Source organism: Ornithodoros turicata, chromosome 1, assembly GCF_037126465.1.
Source record: "Ornithodoros turicata isolate Travis chromosome 1, ASM3712646v1, whole genome shotgun sequence".
In the NCBI taxonomy this organism is placed as follows: domain Eukaryota; kingdom Metazoa; phylum Arthropoda; class Arachnida; order Ixodida; family Argasidae; genus Ornithodoros; species Ornithodoros turicata.
Window position 1 is genome coordinate 30,078,458 of NC_088201.1, and position 22,185 is coordinate 30,100,642.

General features: G+C 45.3%; 1 protein-coding gene across 2 annotated transcripts in view; it reads left to right on the plus strand.

Moving 5' to 3' along the window:
• Positions 1-22,185, plus strand: part of LOC135377831 (uncharacterized) — a 68,263-nt gene that overhangs the window by 3,721 nt on the left and 42,357 nt on the right. For both annotated transcript variants that reach the window (XM_064610533.1, XM_064610534.1), the window contains exons 5-12: positions 645-699; positions 2,738-2,897; positions 5,445-5,514; positions 8,082-8,171; positions 14,679-14,756; positions 15,051-15,112; positions 15,356-15,505; positions 15,845-15,998. In XM_064610533.1, the coding sequence (XP_064466603.1) occupies positions 645-699; positions 2,738-2,897; positions 5,445-5,514; positions 8,082-8,171; positions 14,679-14,756; positions 15,051-15,112; positions 15,356-15,505; positions 15,845-15,998 (819 nt within the window). The remainder of the gene's footprint in view (positions 1-644; positions 700-2,737; positions 2,898-5,444; positions 5,515-8,081; positions 8,172-14,678; positions 14,757-15,050; positions 15,113-15,355; positions 15,506-15,844; positions 15,999-22,185) is intronic.

Consider the following 22,185-nt stretch of genomic DNA (forward strand, 5'->3'; position numbering starts at 1 on the left):
GAAATGAGAGTAACGGCCAGTTCCCACTTGATGACACCTGGTGCAACGTCACTTGTATGCAGTGGAAGTAGTAGCGCATGTCCGTCATTGTGAAATATGTCAGAGCAAAGCAAATTGACATGTTGGAAATGCCAAAAATTGACGTGACATTCACAAGAGCTCACAAGACTGATGTTCTTTTGACCAATGAGGTGATCTCGTAATCAGCAAGATGACTGTGTCCTAACCACGCCTTCTCATTTTTTGTCTCTTAATTTTTGCCTTTGTCACTGCTGCTGCTTCATATTTCCTTGATTCCTTTATGTCTGAACTATTAAGAACATTACAAGTAGTACATGATGGGCTGCAAAAGTATCGCAATGGGTGGGACTGTGTGCCACTATGGGTGCCAATGCACTCATTGAAACAAGAGCGAACCAAGGAAATATCCAGAAGGATGATGTCAACCGCAAGACACAGCGGAGAGCTTTCTGTTTTAGTGAGAACGCGAAAAGCATGCTGTCTCCCGACACTTCTTGATGTCACCGCTTACGTTGTGACATTGCGTCAGTCGCCATCAGGTGGGAGCCATGCATATGGCAAGGGAGCTTGGATGCATGACCAGTGAAGTTAACTTATTTGGACACTTTGGATTTTGTCAACAGCCAGAAATGCCACTGCTAAAGACTTGTTATCTCAAGGCATTGAGGAAATTGGAGGGTAAGTGTCTATGACCTTCATTGTTGTTGTACCATTAAACAGCAAGTCTCCTTCTCTTTGTGTGTGCATTATAGTTAGAGGTGTGCACAGGTAAGTAAGTTTGCACCCTCACCCACAGACGTGCCACCTGCAGTGTGTATGTGCAGATGCAGTGCGAGTAGACTAGTTCTTTTTCGAACTATACGCAGCGACACGGATGTTTTATCCACAAATAGGAAAGCTGTGTGGGTACACCCGCACCTGTGCTCACCTATATTTGTCGTACTTCAAACAGTCTTGATTGTGAGCTGCCTTATTCCTTCAATATTGAAACAAGTACAATTTTTCACCAGGATGCATTCAAATTTAGATTAGTTCTGTTAATGCAATGCATCGCATCAGTTTGCTTTTCATATCCGCACCCTTCAATCTGTGAGAACTGCTAACTGTTGTTCTCAGGTAACTATTTGCATTGTACTCACGAATATTTTCTTGTATGTAATATATTTCTTATGCAGGTAGCTAATCGACTATGCTGGTTTGTGCGACTGCTGCTAAAAGGATGCGAACAAAGTTTTCTAAGTTTTTTATATGTATTCTTGTACGCAGCCTTCGGTAGGATGTACCTAAGTGACAAGTAACTTGTAACTGTAACTGAGTTAGTCAGGTATTGCAATATTTTCTGGTGTCAGTTCTCTTGCGAAGTTTAGTCGGGGCTTCAAATGCCCTGCCATTTTTCCCCCGAGCACAAATTCCGCTAACTTTGTCATCTCATACGCAGCCAGGATGACCTTAGACTAACTCCCATGGCCTTGCACTGGCCCACAGAAAATCCTGCATTTATAACATGGTATAATTACGCTTGGACAGTACAGTTGCTACGACAGTTAATTATGTGGTTACACTTATTCGACTTTTTAAAAATGTAACTGTAAAGTAACCTAGTTACTTTAACATGGTAACTGTAGCTGTAACTTGTTATATTTCAAGGAGAGTAACTGTGACTCAGTTATTATTTTTGTGGGGTAACTAACTTTTTTCAGTAACTTACCCATGAATGCCTGTAGGGCACGGCCCCTTAGTCCCATTGACACTGGGGTGTCTGCAGTTCTTACGCTTAGTGAATAAACAAGTTTGAAACTTACTGGAATGTTAGAAGTGCTGCTTCCAGTGAAAGCTCAAATGACCTCACGTTTACGCAAGAAATGTGCACATTGTTCGGTATTTTCTTAGAATGAAACTTGAGTAATAAAGTAAAAATTGTGTAATGAATGACAGTTGATGAAAAGGCACCAGCAGTGGGATTCGAACACACACCCTCTACCAGCTAGCGAAGGCGTAGTGGTTAGGGTGATCGCCTTCCACGCAGAGACTGGGAGGTCACATGGGTTCTAATCCCGGCTCCGGCTGCACTGTCTAAGGTTTCCCCTGGGTTTTCCGGCAGACTTTCCAGACGAATGTCGGCACAGTTCCCCTTGAAGTCTGCCCAGGATGCATACTAGCCCACTCCTTTCTGCTGTATGCCACTCACAGCCACAGTTGCTTCGTGGCGCTATCGTGGAACTTAAAAAAAATAAGCCCTCTGATTTTCAGTTAGAGATGCTACCAGTTACACACCATGCTAGCATGGTGTCTTTGTCCTTTTATGTTTCATTGCCTGTGCTACTGATCAGTTAGTAGAACTAAGTTGGTTGACAACTCCAATGCGTAAGTCAGCACGAAGATGGGGAAATGGAGAATGGAATGGAGAAAACATATGGATGGTGGAGAATTGCGTGCAAGTATTGCAGATACATCCACACTACCCATGGGCACACTGACAATGTAGGTACTCTCCATGTGCAGTTACACTGAATTTCTACCCGTATGTCGCAAACTGGGGGGGTATCTGCAATTAGTATACCAACACCTGTGCTCACTTATGATTAACCTGATTGTTAGGTCTAAGTTTATAGATAGTTTTAAATTTCCAGTGTATGATGCTTCTAATCCGAAATCATTGATTTGTGCCTAGAGCCATGCGCTTTGTTGATTTCACTGGTGATGCATTGCTCTCTAGGGCCACCACATCTCAGTTTTGGATGGCTGGCTGTAAGCAACAGGTCTCGGTATCACAGTCTCTTGTTAGGAACCCTTTAGCCGATGCCAGCGTTCTTGACCTCTCACAAATTTTCAAAGGGATAGATGTTCAGGATACTACCATTTCACGGCACTCTCAGGTAAGCATAGCAGAATTATCCAATGCAGAAGTATGCTTAGTTCTGGTGGGGCCAATGAATTGAATTAAACGAATGCCATTGAAATGTCTGGCTTTTGTTTCAATTCAATTCATTTTATTTCACTCAGTAAAGTGGGGAAACCCAGGACGAAAAGCTGCACAGTGCAGCTTGACAAGGTCCTGGGACCCTTGGTCTTGACAGTGGTGTAGAAATAAAAGCTAGACAGTGAAAAAGCACAACTGAAACCTACAATCTTGCATATGGATGATACATGCCACTTAATTCAGCCTCGCGATACACACAACAAAAAAGAATAAGTTGACAACACAAGAAATTGTGCGTGAATACATGTCATAGGCAATACATGTTTCTTTGCATGAAACAGACATATACAAGTCATAAAGCATATTTTCTCTACATGACTCACCTAATAGGAAGCAACCAGGTTTCTGTTGCCCTCGAGATCTTGCAGCATTTCCACTCTACTGCTACTCCATTAACTGCCGTCAGTGGGGATTAGGGGTGTGCGAATATTCGAGTTCTCGAATTCGAATCGAATATCAAACACTCGAAATATTCGATTTGCGAATCGAATATCCAATATTCGATTTTTCGAATAATGACTATTCCACGAATATGAACGACGCAACCCGAAAGTGGGCTTCACCTGATGCTTCCGTGCATGAGGTGAAGCCTCCTTTACGAAATTGCCCTTGCTGCAGGACCAGCACAGGCGGGACTGTGTTTAGTTTAAGATAAAATTATCCAAAGTTAGTTTTGTAGACATCGTCTGTGGGAGGGGTGGCTCCCCTCCCACATGCAGTTTAGCGGTGCCGACGAGGGACTTTGATTTAATGTCTGTGAGGTTGCCTTTAAAAAGTTCGGACACTTGAATAATGACTACATCTCACGAACAAGGGTGTCTTAAAGATGTCCTTTACGTCTAAAATTTCAGTAGTGCAACTTCCTAGGGCCAGTGCAAAGAAACTAAAGGGTGTTCATGGCAAGGCTTAAGCAGGATGCCAATTCGTTTGTTTCACAAATGGCCTGTGGTTGTCTGAATCCATTACAACATCATCCGTATAACATGCTACTGCCTGACATAAAATTTTGAAATGCAGGTAACCGCTCCCGTACACCAGTAAGTGTAGGCTCACCTGAAAAGCAGGAAACACTCTCTGTAAAATTAAAGAGTAGTGGCTTTTAGCAGAAGAATTGCATGTCTCTCTTGTGACAGTTAATGCCAGAAAAATTGCACTATAGCCATGGGCTACAAAATGGAAACTTTTAGTGCGAAAGTCACATATTGTAAATTTTGCACAAATATTCGATATTCGATTCGGTATTCGGAATTTTTTCCTCCATTCGATTCGATATTCGATTCGACTTAAAATATTCGGATTCGCACACCCCTAGTGGGGATGCATGGCTCGAGTGCTACACCCTGGTTGCTATTTACACAAATGTGCATGGAAGGCTGTGTAGGAGACCGATGGTTGATAAGGTTGATTGTGTTTTGACTCGGTCGCATGTTCCATGCAACATCCTTGATGTTCGTCTTTGTAGTTGCTGCTCGTGCTACAGATTTCCTCTCCCCCTCAGTGTAGGCTAGCTATCCAGGAGACATGTGGGTGTGTGTGACAGGAATGAATGAAGATGGTGCTGTAAGGGAGGACGCAGGTCGCAGCGGGGGGTCGTGCTCAAAATAAGCTAGCTTAAGGCAATCAATGCATGTGGTGTCTTTGCCACTGATTTATGTTCTCTGGTATTTGTTGCCAGCTTCGATGACTTGGGTGGGGCAGGTACATGACGACTGTAGGGACCTGCGTACACCGTCCGTTCATAGCAATATGTGTGTTGCAGCATGGGCGTTCCCAGGATTTTTTCCGGGGAGGGGGGGGGGAGCAAGTGTGCAAACCCCACCCACCCACCACCACCACCTCTTTTTCTGGAGGCGGACTGTGCGGGTGTTGAGAGGTTCCTATTATGATATCTGAGAATAATCATTACGACCTATGGCTAAAGAGCGCACTTTTTTCACAAGCGACCTTTGAGCTCCAGGGGGGGCACGGCCCCCCTTGCCCCCTCTCGGTACGCCCATGTTGCAGTGGGTCAGTCATGTGTATGTATGGTAAACGGCCAGAGGAAGTCTGCATTGGGAGAGGTCAAAATCAGGATAGACCTACTTATAGTCAGTTGAGGAAGTCCTGGTGAGGCACAGACTGCTCAGGCGGAAGATTGACTGCAAATGTAGGCAGAGGCAGGAGCTGGGTAACCTTGTGAAGACTGCATACAAATGGTGACATGCTCCTGTGGGGACAATGAGCATATCATCAATGTAAACCATGACGAAAATCTGCCCACAGAGGACAAAGTCTATGAACCTCTGGAACGTCTGTGCCGCATTCCTGAAACCGAATGGCACGTGCAGTAACTAGAAGGACAGGACCCTAACGATAACAAATATGCTGAAAACATTGGTTGCCAAAACAAACTTCCTATATATGTAGGTGTACTGCTTGTTTATAATGTTTAATTCTTTTTCAGGTGTCCTTCCAGCCCAAACAAATTTCTGCCCGCTCGACTTCTGTTAGTAGTGCAAGCTTAGGCAAACCAGGTACTTTTCCTGCATATCAGACATGCTACTTTCTTTGCTGCTATGTGTTTGAATTGTTGTATTTGACAGAAAAAACGAAATGTAGGCACTCTTCCCATTAAAGGGATAGCTTACTTTCCAAGCATCAGTTCATAGATTATTGTTTCCACGGTGCATTCCCTAATTTATCAAATCCCATAGGAAGGCAGGGGAGAAGGTAGAAGGGCGCAGCCAATGGCATTATTGTGAGTTTATTGAGGTCTAGCCTCCTCTGTTATCTGGAAACGAATCCTCTGAACATCCATAACCAGTAATTTATAATCAGTGTTAGCTGCAATAAATTTTGACTGCATGTAATAACAAATGTTTTCCACAAGCATCCATACAGCAGCCATTGAGGTGGAGGATCTTGAGAAACTAGTGTTGGTTTTCTGAAGAGTGATGAAATCTGGACTTGTTGGTATAGGACCCTATTGCTGCTCAGTGCTAAGAAGACAGAGACATAAGAAAGAGACACAACACATGCGCTACTTCCAACAAGTTGGAAGTAGTGCATGTGTTGTGTGTCTCTCTTTATGTCTTCGTCTTCTTAGCGCTGAGCAGCAATTTGGTTTTCTGCTTTGTAATCATGGTTGTAGACTCATAAAATACACATTATTTATATGATTAGAAAGATGTGTGACAATGAATGAACACAGCCTTTTTTATAAAAATGGGGTATAGTTTTGAGTAACCAGTAGTGTCAATGATTTTGCCTAACATACATGCTACACTGCCTCATCTATGACACCACAAAAGGTATCCATAATTACCTTTAGATTAATATAAAAAATATTTTCGTGTGATCTATATTTTCCCAAAATGAGGTAGCAAAATTGTGCTCAAGCATTTTCTGAATTTTCTATTAAACAATGTGGCAATGAAAATGTGTTGGATTCGTGGAACCAAAGGAGGTATATGGGACTGACAAATGAGAGCATAACGACCATGAATATTTAGGTTTATTGATGGGCAAAGTACTGTGCTTAATGTAAAGTACCACCTGGCATTGGTGGTACTTTAACTACAGGACAAAGTACCATACTGCAAATGGACTTTAGAGTAAAGTACGAAATACTATTATCCATGTGTTGCTATTTCCACGAGTTGTATTGTAAACCCACTCCCCTATGTAATGTTTAACGGCCGTGGAGGTATATAAATAAATACTGAGCAAAGTACTTTAGGTACTCTTGACGAACATTGCAAATTATATACCTCTCCACATGTCACCGTTTGGTGCATAATTATTAGGGGTGTGCGAATATTTGAGTTCTCGAATTCGAAAGAATATAAATCACTCGTGAAGTATTCAATTCGCGAATCGAGTAGTCCAGTATTCGGTTTTCCGGATATTTGACTATTCCCCGAATATGAACGACACCACCGCGGAAGTGGTCCTCACCTAACGCTTCCCTGCATGAGGTGAAACCTGCTTTACGAAATTGCCAGTGCTGCAGGACCAACACAGACGGAACCGTGTTTAGTTTAAGATAACGTTAGCCAAAGTTAATTGCATATACTTTGCCTGAGGAAGGGGTGGTGGCCCTCCCACGTACACTTTAGCGGTGCCGGCGTTTTTTTTTTTTTTTTTTTATGTGTGTGAGGTTGCCTTTAAAAAGTTAAGACTCTTGAATAATGCCTGCAGCAACACTCTCAGCAACACAACTTCCCCAGGCGAGACATACACACACCAGCAAAGAAGCAGATGGTGTTCATGGTAAAGCTGAGGCAGGATGCCAAATTGCTTGTTTCACGAGTGACCTGTGGATGTTCAAAAACAATTACAGCCTCATTTGTGTAACATGTTACTGCCTGACATCAAATTTTGAAATCAAGATAATTACCCCAGTAAGTGTAGACTCACCTGAAATGCAGGAAACACTATCATGTAAAATTAAAGACTAGGGGCCTCACATAGAAGAATTGCGTGTCTCTTCTGTGACAGTGACAGAAAAATCACACTAAGCCATGGGCTACAAATGGCAAACTTTTAGTGCAAAAGGCTAAAATTTGCACGAATATTCAATGTTAGATTCAGTATTCGGCATTTTCCCCCCATTCGATTCAATATTGATTCGACTTCAAATATTCGGATTCGCACACCCCTAGTAATTATGTTTTGATTGGGATTTTTGGCAACTCGTTAGCAAACTTGGCTTGTGGTAGTTATTAAGCCTGGGTAGTCTATTGCTTACTCAAGAATATCAACTCAAGCAGGTTGCATAATGTAGCTGCATTAAATGAGCACTCTGTAACATTTTGAGCAAATGAACACTTTGTTGTGCAAAGTATTATTTCCTGACTTATCCATCTGCCTAGAGCACTGGATTCTTGTGCATATATCTTGACATAATCTGAACCAAGAAGTAATGCTTGAAGCCAAGGGACCATACATTTTTGAGCACTCCCTGCTAAGAAAAAGTGTCAACTTTAGACACACCTAGGTAGTGCATTACGTGCAACTTGCATAGAATAGCAGATCATTTGGTTTACATGTGGTCTGAGGACTACAGATGTCAGTAACTTGTGCAAATTTTGTCTTCCAGCCAAGCCATCTGAGATGGTTGCATGGGATACCTTACAGTCAGATGGAGTTGGGAACAGATCAAGCATGTTTGAAGGAGACATTTCCAAAGGTAGGCTTGTTCTTGAGAGGACTATAGCCACTTTAGCACCTTGTTGCACAAGGTGCAGTAGTGCTTTGATTATGCTGGGCATGAAAATGTATTGAATTCAGTATAGTTAAAAGTGGATACCACCTGCCCGTCCCCATGTATTTTCTATGGGAAAAACTTTGCCCTTTCTTTCCGTGAATAATGGTCCGATTTTCACGACACTGGTTTTGTTCAATAGCTTTTCGAAATCCGCTTTGTCTCTTCGAAGAAAATTTGTAATTTTCCTAATCCATATTTCTAAGCGGAAGTATAGAAAATTTACCGAAATTGGATACTCAAGTTACAAAGCACTCTGCTGCAAAACTTACGGATACAAGACAAAACTTTGGCAGAGCAATAAAGCGAAAATCCTTCTAGAGCATTTTAATACCAAGATCATCTGCATCCGGATCTCCGATCTCATGAAATACCATAAAATATGAAGGTATGGGACAAGCGGCTTAGTGACAGTATCTTTCATCTCCATGTGGTGCCATATCGCGGCCTAAAGGTGAGCTAAAAATCCTTCCACCACGCAGCACCGTAAATCCAATAACTTTTCCTAGATTCCCTTTCCCGGGCTCCATCAGAAGCCCTTTTTGGGAGGATACGAAAGGCGATGGCTGACCCTGATCAGTTTTCTGTAGGTGTTTGTCATAGAGAGGGTGTCTGTTGTACAAGCCTTGTTTGTTTTTAATGGATTATGGGCATTGACCATATCAGTGTAAGTTAATGCAGGCTGCGAATGGTACGAAACATATTACTGTTTCACTGCCTTTCATATTCACAGTGACTTATTTCGTGGTCTCAAGCATGCTGCAAAGCCTACTGTGACTGTGACAACGCCACTTTTGTTTCTCCCGGTCGTGTGGCACTTGGGAAGAAAATGCATGCATTGTTTCCGAGGAAAGGGTTGTGGGAGACAAATTTGCGAAACTTTAGAGTCACTTATTTATTATTATTGACTCTAATAAATATAACTAAAACTTGCAAGCTCAGATAGCTTTTGCTCTGTAGCTCTAACTGAACTTTTTAGATCATATAGCTTATAACTAATATGCTTATTTAGTGAATGTCGGAAAGTGCTGCTGATGTGTGTCACTTCAAGTGTAACTGTCCAAGTGTTTAGCTACTGGCGGATCCAGGACAATTGCTCCCAGTCGAAGCGCTGAAGCCGGACAATTGCTCACCATTTTGGTCAGGGAATTATGTAGTGAATTTCCTTTTTTGTTGTTTTCTCTAACATAAGAGCACATACCAAACACTGCATCTGCGTATGTCTGCATAAAAGAAGAAAAAAGAATGTATCTTTGAAATGGTGTGTTTTCAACAATAAACAACCTGCCATATTTATTAATGCTCACACAGTAGCTATAGCAAAATATCTATCGAATATGATCGCTTCCCACCTCATCTCCTGTCATATCACATCAGTTCATCCCATCATTAGGCTGCAGTCGTGACGCTGCCAACATTTGTGAGGCCAACAACGTCACTACAAAATGGTTTCGGTATCATATCTTCTCTCTCAAATACGTGTGTATGAAAGTTGTCTGGTACAATGCTGTTTGTGAATAGTTGCAGAAACTGAAAACGAGGGGTCAGCTGCCTTCAGAGCTCATGACAATGTATCCAGATGACCCGGCTGCCGGTTTTCGATCGATATTGCCCATAGACAGGAAATAGGCCGTTCTAGTTGCTTTAGGAAAGTGCCTGCATATAAATTACCGCGCCAAGGTCGATATATATGTTGAAAAGTGATGAGTAACGAGAAGGAAGCAACTCTTCTAAGCTTGAGAGACTACGACAAACTGATGTTACGAAACAAACAAAAAAGAAAAACACTGCAAGATGCCTTCCATATTTTGAAAATACCTTGCGACACCTTTAGACAGTTTTAGACCTCTTTAGATGCTACATTAGCACAAAATGCAATTATCTGAGTTGCACAAAAAAATTGTGTGTGTGTGCTAACGATTTTACATCGTAGTAGCACAGTGGTTCTCAACCTTTTTTGATCCATGCACCCCTTTTGCCATTAAAACTTAAATCATCACCACCATCATCATTTGTCGTTGATCAAAGCATTCCCCCCCCCCCCCCCCCCCCATATTAACTCCAAAACAGTACATGCATAAAAGTTGGGGGTATTTTATTGCTTCTGAGTTTCTTGATAGTGATTGTGAAGAGCGTGCCCTTAATGCTAGATAGCCCTTCCAGTACCGTGCGCACCCAGGAGCCATCATGGCATACCGTCGAGGCGTTGCTACGAGGGTGATGTCGTATGCATGATATACTATGCTGAGTGCACGCAAGGACCAATTGGAGGTGAATGTTACACTGTATCATTCCCCCCGTGACATTCCCAAGTCCAACCCCTCAGGGGGGGGGAATTCTACACCAGTTGAGAACCCCTGTAAGTAGTAGGTCCCATTCTGTATCTAGTCTGTAGTGGAGCCAATCCCTCTTTTTATCTTCACCAATCATTCATCCATCTATCCATCCATTCATCGATCACTGAAAACATTTTATTTGATAATAATCTATTTGTTTCATTATTAGTGATCAGACCCCGAAACCCGGGTTCGAATCCGGGCTGCACCTGTACTGTCTGGCTGTTTTTCCTGTGTTTTCCCTGTGTTTTCCTCAGACACTTTAAGACAAATGTTGGCACAGTTCCCTGTGAAGTCTGCCCAGGATGCACGATCCCCCCTGGAATAGTCATAACGTTGCCCACCTGAGTGTGGCCGACTACGGCTAAGCAGTTCTACCACCACCACCAGTTATCAGAGATGGGCATTTGTGACTGCTGCTCATTTCTGTTCAGTCATCTGCCACTGAGCTCTCTGTTTGCTCACTCATGCTCACTCACTCCCTGCTCAGCTCACCGTTTGCTTACTCATGCTCACTCAGCTCCCGCTCATCTATCAGCTGGCTGGCTCACTCAGCTCCCGCTCATCTATCAGCTGGCTGGCTCACTCACTCCCTGGTCAGCTCTTCATATGCTCTCCGTATGCACTCCATGCGCTCTCCATGCTCACTATGCTCACTCACTCCCCGCTCAGCTCCCGGTTTGGTCACCCATGCTCAACTTATTCGCTGCATTGAGCATGAATGAGCATGCTCATGAGTGAGTTTTGCCGAGGTATGTTAGTGATATTGCGCACACCTTTGTTTTGAAATTTAAAGGGTCCTTGTTTGGGAGTATGTGGGGCTGTCGACTGATGAGACATGAGATTTCATGCAGACGTCAACCATGTACTATCGGGGCGGGGGCCGTACGTAACACCCACATGCCAACAGTCCCCTTTCGCCTAACGCCAGTCACCCGTCCCTCCTCTTTGATCTCACAACTTGGATTAGGCGAAATAGGACATAACCCTATTGCCAGTAGAGTGTGTAATTGTTCTCCTTGAGCGCTTCGACTGTGAGCAATTGTCGCGCATCTGTTTGCACACTCACCCGTCCGGAGTGCTTTGGATAAATACACTTACGTTTGGAGATTCATACCAGCCAACTCTCCCAGATTATCCAGGAGACTCCAGAGTTTCGTTCAGTCTCCCAATTGTACGGATGCGCTCTCGAATCTCCCAGAAAATTAGGGCCTTGGGCTTTTCTTCTCTCATTTTCCTTTAAAAGCTCCGCAAACACATTCCTGAAGAATTAGACAGTCCATAACACGTGTTTCATGGCATGACCATCAATGGCTGGAGGTCGCGGCAGATCGCACGTTTCATCGTGTCCGTGTTTCTCGTGAAGACGTGCGTCGTCAGTCCAGTCCCGTGCGATAGTTTCGTCTCCTCCGATGGCACTCTCCAAACAGAAGAAATACCTGCACGTGTTCCTTATATGTACCAAGTGCCTTTCCACGGGTTTTTTGGTTGAGCACAACCAGCCACAGAGAATAGCTGACCACGTGTGACCGCTGTTCCGGAAGATGTTCCCGAAATCTGATGAAGCGAAGTGTCACTGGTGTGGACAGACAAAGACCACTGCCAACATTGGTGAAATGGCTGCGGCTGCACAAAATGCAACGATGGTGTCTCGCAGCCCCACTCGTTAGTGGCTACTTATGATGTAGAGGAATCGCGGTACAGTGCTAATTCTATTTCAAGTGCATAAAATTAATGTGTACACAGTCCACCCCCAATCAGCACACTGCAAAATTTCTTATCAGCACACCACAGTTGACTTTGCAAAAGAATTCCGTCCGCAAAGTGTTTTACTGTGAGAACCCCAAGACAAAAAATTTTTTTTGCATGTCATTAAACCTCCTGTTATCATGCTTCAGAGTTTCTTGGTACGTCTAGAATCATTGAAGAGGGGGACTCCTATTTAGTGTCTCGTGGTGAACTTACTGGGTAAACTGACTTTGATTTACGTGAATATAAATAAGCCAAATCGTAAAATTAAGCCTTTCACATATGCTCGGGTGAACGGAACATAACACTCCATGGCATTGAGAAAGTCAAACGTGAAAGGCTAGGATAACATAACCTCGAGAAATCAGAAGATGCCATGCAGCTCACAAAGGAACAATGAGGAAGAATACGCATTCGTCGGGACCTCCTTTATTCTTTAGCTCAGTTGACCTTGGCAACCCAAACAGGAACGTAAGGTCTCTGCTCCTCAAAAGCCAAGGAGGTCACGCATTTTTGGGACTACACACCCCCACGGAGGATGGAGTTACTCGTAGCATGGGTACTGGTTACAGCACTCGCCATGCCGAAACCCGGATGTGCGTGTGGCACCTTCTACATCTGAAAAAATTGTGAATCAGAGCTTCGCTGGTATCCCCTCTTAAGAAAATTATTATTCACCCACAATCTTGCAACATGACATAGTTTTGGAATAGAGTGCAGTGCAGAGTTCTTTTCCCAAGTAGTAGTGACTATTTGGGGGCAGTGCAAACATAGAGTATAGACAACAAAGTGAGGACGAGCACAATGCAAAGATTGTTCATGTGCTACGCAATATGAATTTGTAGTATTGGTCATTACACAATGTATTGTGTGAACTTATCAAGCATAAAACTTTCACAAAAACATAGCTACAACCAACAGTGAGATTGTAAACATATTTCAAATGAGAGAGCCAAATCTGTCTGTGTCATATGAAGATACAGCTGACTCGGGAAGCGATGTTCATTCAAGCGATGTGCGATGAATAAACGAAAAATGATGAGAGTTGACATGTATGTAGATGTGGTGGCCGTGTCGCTTCTTAGATTCTCCTAACCCTGAATGTCAGAATATCTCCTGGTGGTCTAGTCTGACTTTAGTCTATCACCTCTTAAAAGCTAAAAAAATATCTTGATTTGATCAATCCAGTGACTAGTATTGTATCAGGATTATTGACAGGTGTATCCAAAACACACTTAAAAGGGCACTATTCGTATGTACAAGGTGAACTTTTTTTGTTGCACTGTGCTATGTTGCTGGCAGTGAAAGTTTTCTAAACATTATTGGCACTAAAACTCTCACATGCTCACTACATTTGCAGCGTAATATTACTTTGTGGGTGGGGATGAATATCCAACAGTGCTGTTTCCATAGTACCCTGTGTGCGTTCTGGTGAGGTCACTGCAGTGTTCCCACAAACGCTACACTTCATGCTCCACAGCTTGACACAATGCAGCCCGCTCATTGGAAAGGGGCAACTGAAACGTCGCTTATTTCTGATGTCTGGAATACTGTGTTGCAATACGTCGAAGCTTTGTGACGTAGCTAAGTGATGCAGGGAAGGAAGGAAAGAGCCGAGCAGATTAGCATTTACCCTTGGTAAATATGCTATCTAGAACTAAAGGAATTGCACATATTTGGATATTGTGAGCTACATTCTTTTATGAAGCGTAATAACTGGAAAATGTTCGAACTATTTAGCATCCCTTTAAGTTTGTATTACCATCATCACAATTGTCACTGCATTCTAATACTTATAAAAAGTGAAATATTGTATCTTTAAGTACGGACAGTAGGTAGGTAACTAGTTCAAGCAACCATTGTGGGTATGGTTGGTACATACCGCTGGGGCATTGAGAAAAATCAATTTTTCACATGTTTAATTTGAACAGCACTTTTAACCTTGAGCAAATCTTGCAACACTTCGTAGGTGAAAGAAGGGAGAGGGTGCAGGCAAGCTGGTATAGACTCATGGTAGGGGACCGAGAGACACGGAACGACATTTGTCGTCCATCCTTCTTGTTCCGTGTCTCTGGGTCCCCTACCATGAGACTTCATAGGTGGCAAGACAATTATTGTCATTAATCTTTCTTTTGTGCTATGGAGAAAGTGGAAATACTATCCATTGCTCATTAATGTGTTGTTATGGAGCACTCTAAAATGGGTAGTCTACTCTATTAAATGCAGGTGATATCCCATGATTTTAGAATAAATGCTCTCTGTAGCATGCACTCTGTAAGACCTAGAAAATATTATGTGACAGTGTTTGCAGTTTGTAGCTGACTGCACAGTTTGTTGTGTATTACAGGCATGTCAGCAGCCGAATTCTCTGGTTTTCAGAGTGTTCAGAATGTCATCTTTCCAGACGAAGAATTCTACACAAGTGGTAAGTAGTGACTTGTGAAGCTGCATAATTTACTTCAAATGCAATACTGTACTAAATAGGTTGTGAGAAGCTGAATATTGGAACTATCTACTACCGCTACCGAACTACCGCTACCCGAACATTACAATACATTTAGATTAGTGCCATATTATTCACCACTATGAATCTTTCAACGCTCAAGCGTGAAGGTTCCATTTCTGTGACTTGAAATGCTCTCAGTAAAATTCTGCAAATTTACACAACATCCTAGGAGAGTTATTTAGCACACTAATATAAGCTGTTGTTTTTTACTAGGGCTGGCTGAAGAAAAATTAAAAGATGATGAAGAGCAGTTTAAGAAAGATAATATGTTTGATGTAAGTTTGCTTGATTGTTAATAAGCTGGTCTCACATAAATAAAGAAAATCAAACAGCATAGTTTAATAAAAAAGAGCACACAAAACAGGAATGGACAACACAATACAAGTTTGTGCTGTGTTGTCCATTTTTGTTTTGTGTGCTCTTTTTATTCAGTTATGGACTCTAACCAGCTTGTCTGTTTTTCTGCACTTGGAACATATCAACAAATGGTTCTTTAAGTTTAGTGATTTTTGCAACAGGGTCTACCTTGTGAGGCACCCTGTGAAAGTCTACAGGAGAGCATTGGGCCTCAGGACATAACGCGGCCATCTTGGATAAATGGTGATGGGAGCAGGGTATCGTTAGGAAGTTACATTCGGGGACGGTCAGCACCTATACATAACATGTTGGTGAGTAAGTCCATATTGCAACAAAAGTGGAACTTCAGTTACAGGTCTTTGCACATTTTCACATTTGCACATTTCACTTTGCACATTGCACATTTTCAGTTTTTGTTGTATGATGTTGCAGCAGGGAAACACGGATCGGAGGGGTAGAATATAGAACCGAACAGGACAGCTTCTAACCCTCCGGTCCGTCTTTCCCTACTGCAACATCATACAACATGAATTGGCACCAACTACCCCTCTTGTTCCTGTTGTTCACTTTCCTTTTCTTTTTTATTTTAATTAGCTGTTATACAGGTTGTTACTACAAACTCCACAAATGTTGCACTATCTTTCTTGCAGTCACCTGCAGATTTGGGTGTGGAGGAAGCCATTATGAATGAAACCAGCAATAGAATCTCAAAACTGCCACCTTCAGAGTCTGTGCAAGAGCTTGTGCTTCAGAATTTGGGTTTCGATAAGACTTTCATTTCTGTGTGTGATCGTTCAACTTCTGGTAGGTTCCTTAGCAGTCACCTGTTGCTTGCAGATTTTATTTCCTAGAGCTTATCTCCCAGTAACAAGTGCATGCTTATGTTAAAATTTCAGTTCTGCAAAGTATTAAGCAAGTAGATTCAAAGTCTGGATTGTCATGATCATCACCACCATCACCTCCTCCTCCTCCTCCTCCTCTGTCATTGTATTTAATGTTGAATGAATATGATTGAATATAATTAGAACGTATACAGTCAACCCTCGATTTATGAAACCTCGAACTAGGAATTCTCTTGCTTTGTGAACAGTTCATCGTGGCACTGAAACCTTCCTTTGTATTGCTCCCTCGATTTATGAACCTCGATTTCCGAACAGTGAACACATCATTCAGAGACGTATCAAGAAGACCCCATGCTTTTCTGACCTTAAATTATGAACGGTGCACGATAGTCATTCAGGTCTCACACGTAATCCCATGTCCCACTGTCAAAGCCTCAAGATATCAGAGTTGTCCATCGTTTTGCTGCACAAGCGTGCTAGCAGTCGTCACCTTAGAGCCACATGTGAGTGAAACCATATCCACAGTGCAGTAGAGTGCTCCAAAGGACTATCCTTGCGTTTGCTGACCAAGAGCAAGGGAGGCTCCTCCTCCTGGATGTTGGCCAATAGGAGGACGCTGAGGGCAGGCACTTCCCAAGCCTCTGCTCCCGCCTAAGAGATGGCGCAGCGTTACCGTTGTTTCGCGTGTCGCAAGGCTTCTGCCATGGCGCAGCAATCTAACCAACTGCTGAACGAGGCTTAGGCGGCAACCGCATGGAGCAACTTTTGCCAACTGAATCGGGCCAACGTAGCGCCAACTCAGCGTGAACGGAACGGTATCGAAGCTTGCAACCGCATGGAGCAGAATGTCCACGTTGAGGTTGTCATGGTGAAGCGTCGGCCTAGCGTTTACTACCGCTTCTTGCACGCGATGTAGCAATGCTTATTGTAGTGAACTGCCGTACGCATTGTTTAGTAATATAAATGATATTTTAGCGGTTCTTGAAAAAGTACGGTGCTAATAACATCTAGAAATCAGGTGTTTACAAGAAATTTTGAGATACGAAGAGAATGTTGGCTTATTTCAAGCAATGCTCACTAAAAAAATATCAAACTGCATTTTTATTACCGTTATCTCCTCACACATTTCCGATTTGGCATGTGCCACAAATAACATTTTGATGTTTCATCTAGTCACCTTCGCCTTGGACACACCTTGCCACCTCCTGCCAAAGGATATATTTTAAGTTGATGTCCTTATACTGAACAAGTTTAACGTCCCAAAGGGGTGGCCTCTTTGAAACCTGCGATATCCACGTCGAAGTCCGTGTGTGTCCCTCTAGGAGGCAGGGCTAAAAGAGCAAAGCAAAAAAGAATAAAAAAGAAAGAAAAAGCGGTCACAGGCATGATTACAGGTGGCTCTGTCACGTGCTTGTGGCATTTCCTGTGAAGCGTGTTTTCATTGGCGCGCACGGTTCCGTCGGGTGGTGTCACTTCCTCTCCTCAGACTAAATATCTACCCTTGGCAGAAACCGGCTCATCGGTCCGTCGTCTATTGTTCGCTTAGTCGGTCACCGTTCCTTTCAAGTTCTGCTGCCATTCAGTTGGCAAAAGTGCTCCATGTGGTTGCCGCCTTAGACAGGAGTGTAGCTACGCTTATTTCGCCTTCCGCAAGGCTTCTGCCAGCTACACTCCTGTCTAAGCCTCGTTCAGCAGTTGGTTAGATTGGTGCGCCATGGCAGAAGCCTTGCGGGAGGCGAAATAACCGTAGCTACACTCCTGTCTAAGCCTCGTTCAGCAGTTGGTTAGATTGGTGCGCCATAGCAGAAGCCTTGCGGAAGGCGAAATAACCGTAGCTACACTCCTGTCTAAGCCTCGTTCAACAGTTGGTTAGATTGGTGCGCCATGGCAGAAGCCCTGCGGCAGGCGAAATAACCGTAGCTACACTCCTGTCTAAGCCTCGTTCAGCAGTTGGTTAGATTGGTGCGCCATGGCAGAAGCCTTGCGGCAGGCGAAATAACCGTAGCTACACTCCTGTCTAAGCCTCGTTCAGCAGTTGGTTGTATTGGTGCGCCATGGCAGAAGCCTTGCGGCAGGCGAAATAACCGTAGCTACACTCCTGTCTAAGCCTCGTTCAGCAGTTGGTTGGATTGGTGCGCCATGGCAGAAGCCTTGCGGCAGGCGAAATAACCGTAGCTACACTCCTGTCTAAGCCTCGTTCAGCAGTTGGTTGGATTGGTGCGCCATGGCAGAAGCCTTGCGGCAGGCGAAATAACCGTAGCTACACCCCTGTCTAAGCCTCGTTCAGCAGTTGGTTAGATTGGTGCGCCATGGCAGAAGCCTTGCGGCAGGCGAAATAACCGTAACTACACCCCTGTCTAAGCCTCGTTCAGCAGTTGGTTAGATTGGTGCGCCATGGCAGAAGCCTTGCGGCAGGCGAAATAACCGTAGCTACACCCCTGTCTAAGCCTCGTTCAGCAGTTGGTTAGATTGGTGCGCCATGGCAGAAGCCTTGCGGCAGGCGAAATAACCGTAGCTACACTCCTGTCTAAGCCTCGTTCAGCAGTTGGTTGGATTGGTGCGCCATGGCAGAAGCCTTGCGGCAGGCGAAATAACCGTAGCTACACTCCTGTCTAAGCCTCGTTCAGCAGTTGGTTAGATTGGTGCGCCATGGCAGAAGCCTTGCGGCAGGCGAAATAACCGTAGCTACACCCCTGTCTAAGCCTCGTTCAGCAGTTGGTTAGATTGGTGCGCCATGGCAGAAGCCTTGCGGAAGGCGAAATAACCGTAGCTACACTCCTGTCTAAGCCTCGTTCAGCAGTTGGTTAGATGGGTGCGCCATGGCAGAAGCCTTGCGGCAGGCGAAATAACCGTAGCTACACCCCTGTCTAAGCCTCGTTCAGCAGTTGGTTAGATTGGTGCGCCATGGCAGAAGCCTTGCGGCAGGCGAAATAACCGTAGCTACACTCCTGTCTAAGCCTCGTTCAGCAGTTGGTTAGATTGGTGCGCCATGGCAGAAGCCTTGCGGCAGGCGAAATAACCGTAGCTACACTCCTGTCTAAGCCTCGTTGAGCAGTTGGTTAGATTGGTGCGCCATGGCAGAAGCCTTGCGGCAGGCGAAGTAACCGTAGCTACACTCCTGTCTAAGCCTCGTTCAGCAGTTGGTTAGATTGGTGCGCCATGGCAGAAGCCTTGCGGCAGGCGAAATAACCGTAGCTACACTCCTGTCTAAGCCTCGTTCAGCAGTTGGTTAGATTGGTGCGCCATGGCAGAAGCCTTGCGGCAGGCGAAATAACCGTAGCTACACTCCTGTCTAAGCCTCGTTCACAGTTGGTTAGATTGGTGCGCCATGGCAGAAGCCTTGCGGAAGGCGAAATAACCGTAGCTACACTCCTGTCTAAGCCTCGTTCAGCAGTTGGTTAGATTGGTGCGCCATGGCAGAAGCCTTGCGGCAGGCGAAATAACCGTAGCTACACTCCTGTCTAAGCCTCGTTCAGCAGTTGGTTAGATTGGTGCGCCATGGCAGAAGCCTTGCGGCAGGCGAAATAACCGTAGCTACACTCCTGTCTAAGCCTCGTTCAGCAGTTGGTTAGATTGGTGCGCCATGGCAGAAGCCTTGCGGCAGGCGAAATAACCGTAGCTACACTCCTGTCTAAGCCTCGTTCAGCAGTTGGTTAGATTGGTGCGCCGTGGCAGAAGCCTTGCGGCAGGCGAAATAACCGTAGCTACACTCCTGTCTAAGCCTCGTTCAGCAGTTGGTTGTATTGGTGCGCCATGGCAGAAGCCTTGCGGCAGGCGAAATAACCGTAGCTACACTCCTGTCTAAGCCTCGTTCAGCAGTTGGTTGGATTGGTGCGCCATGGCAGAAGCCTTGCGGCAGGCGAAATAACCGTAGCTACACCCCTGTCTAAGCCTCGTTCAGCAGTTGGTTAGATTGGTGCGCCATGGCAGAAGCCTTGCGGCAGGCGAAATAACCGTAGCTACACTCATGTCTAAGCCTCGTTCAGCAGTTGGTTAGATTGGTGCGCCATGGCAGAAGCCCTGCGGCAGGCGAAATAACCGTAGCTACACTCCTGTCTAAGCCTCGTTCAGCAGTTGGTTAGATTGGTGCGCCATGGCAGAAGCCTTGCGGCAGGCGAAATAACCGTAGCTACACTCCTGTCTAAGCCTCGTTCAGCAGTTGGTTAGATTGGTGCGCCATGGCAGAAGCCTTGCGGCAGGCGAAATAACCGTAGCTACACTCCTGTCTAAGCCTCGTTCAGCAGTTGGTTGGATTGGTGCGCCATGGCAGAAGCCTTGCGGCAGGCGAAATAACCGTAGCTACACTCCTGTCTAAGCCTCGTTCAGCAGTTGGTTGGATTGGTGCGCCATGGCAGAAGCCTTGCGGCAGGCGAAATAACCGTAGCTACACTCATGTCTAAGCCTCGTTCAGCAGTTGGTTAGATTGGTGCGCCATGGCAGAAGCCTTGCGGCAGGCGAAATAACCGTAGCTACACTCCTGTCTAAGCCTCGTTCAGCAGTTGGTGAGATTGGTGCGCCATGGCAGAAGCCTTGCGGCAGGCGAAATAACCGTAGCTACACTCCTGTCTAAGCCTCGTTCAGCAGTTGGTTAGATTGGTGCGCCATGGCAGAAGCCTTGCGGCAGGCGAAATAACCGTAGCTACACTCCTGTCTAAGCCTCGTTCACAGTTGGTTAGATTGGTGCGCCATGGCAGAAGCCTTGCGGCAGGCGAAATAACCGTAGCTACACCCCTGTCTAAGCCTCGTTCAGCAGTTGGTTAGACTGGTGCGCCATGGCAGAAGCCTTGCGGCAGGCGAAATAACCGTAGCTACACCCCTGTCTAAGCCTCGTTCAGCAGTTGGTTAGACTGGTGCGCCATGGCAGAAGCCTTGCGGCAGGCGAAATAACCGTAGCTACACCCCTGTCTAAGCCTCGTTCAGCAGTTGGTTAGATTGGTGCGCCATGGCAGAAGCCTTGCGGCAGGCGAAATAACCGTAGCTACACCCCTGTCTAAGCCTCGTTCAGCAGTTGGTTGGATTGGTGCGCCATGGCAGAAGCCTTGCGGCAGGCGAAATAACCGTAGCTACACTCCTGTCTAAGCCTCGTTCAGCAGTTGGTTGGATTGGTGCGCCATGGCAGAAGCCTTGCGGCAGGCGAAATAACCGTAGCTACACTCCTGTCTAAGCCTCCTTCAGCAGTTGGTTAGATTGGTGCGCCATGGCAGAAGCCTTGCGGCAGGCGAAATAACCGTAGCTACACCCCTGTCTAAGCCTCGTTCAGCAGTTGGTTAGATTGGTGCGCCATGGCAGAAGCCTTGCGGCAGGCGAAATAACCGTAGCTGCACTCCTGTCCAAGCCTCGTTCAGCAGTTGGTTAGATTGGTGCGCCATGGCAGAAGCCTTGCGGCAGGCGAAATAACCGTAGCTGCACTCCTGTCTAAGCCTCGTTCAGCAGTTGGTTAGATTGGTTCGCCATGGCAGAAGCCTTGCGGCAGGCGAAATAACCGTAGCTACACTCCTGTCTAAGCCTCGTTCAGCAGTTGGTTAGATTGGTTCGCCATGGCAGAAGCCTTGCGGCAGGCGAAATAACCGTAGCTACACTCCTGTCTAAGCCTCGTTCAGCAGTTGGTTAGATTGGTGCGCCATGGCAGAAGCCTTGCGGCAGGCGAAATAACCGTAGCTACACTCCTGTCTAAGCCTCGTTCAGCAGTTGGTTAGATTGGTGCGCCATGGCAGAAGCCTTGCGGCAGGCGAAATAACCGTAGCTACACTCCTGTCTAAGCCTCGTTCAGCAGTTGGTTAGATTGGTGCGCCATGGCAGAAGCCTTGCGGAAGGCGAAATAACCGTAGCTACACTCCTGTCTAAGCCTCGTTCAGCAGTTGGTTGGATTGGTGCGCCATGGCAGAAGCCTTGCGGAAGGCGAAATAACCGTAGCTACACTCCTGTCTAAGCCTCGTTCAGCAGTTGGTTGGATTGGTGCGCCATGGCAGAAGCCTTGCGGAAGGCGAAATAACCGTAGCTACACTCCTGTCTAAGCCTCGTTCAGCAGTTGGTTGGATTGGTGCGCCATGGCAGAAGCCTTGCGGCAGGCGAAATAACCGTAGCTACACTCCTGTCTAAGCCTCGTTCAGCAGTTGGTTGGATTGGTGCGCCATGGCAGAAGCCTTGCG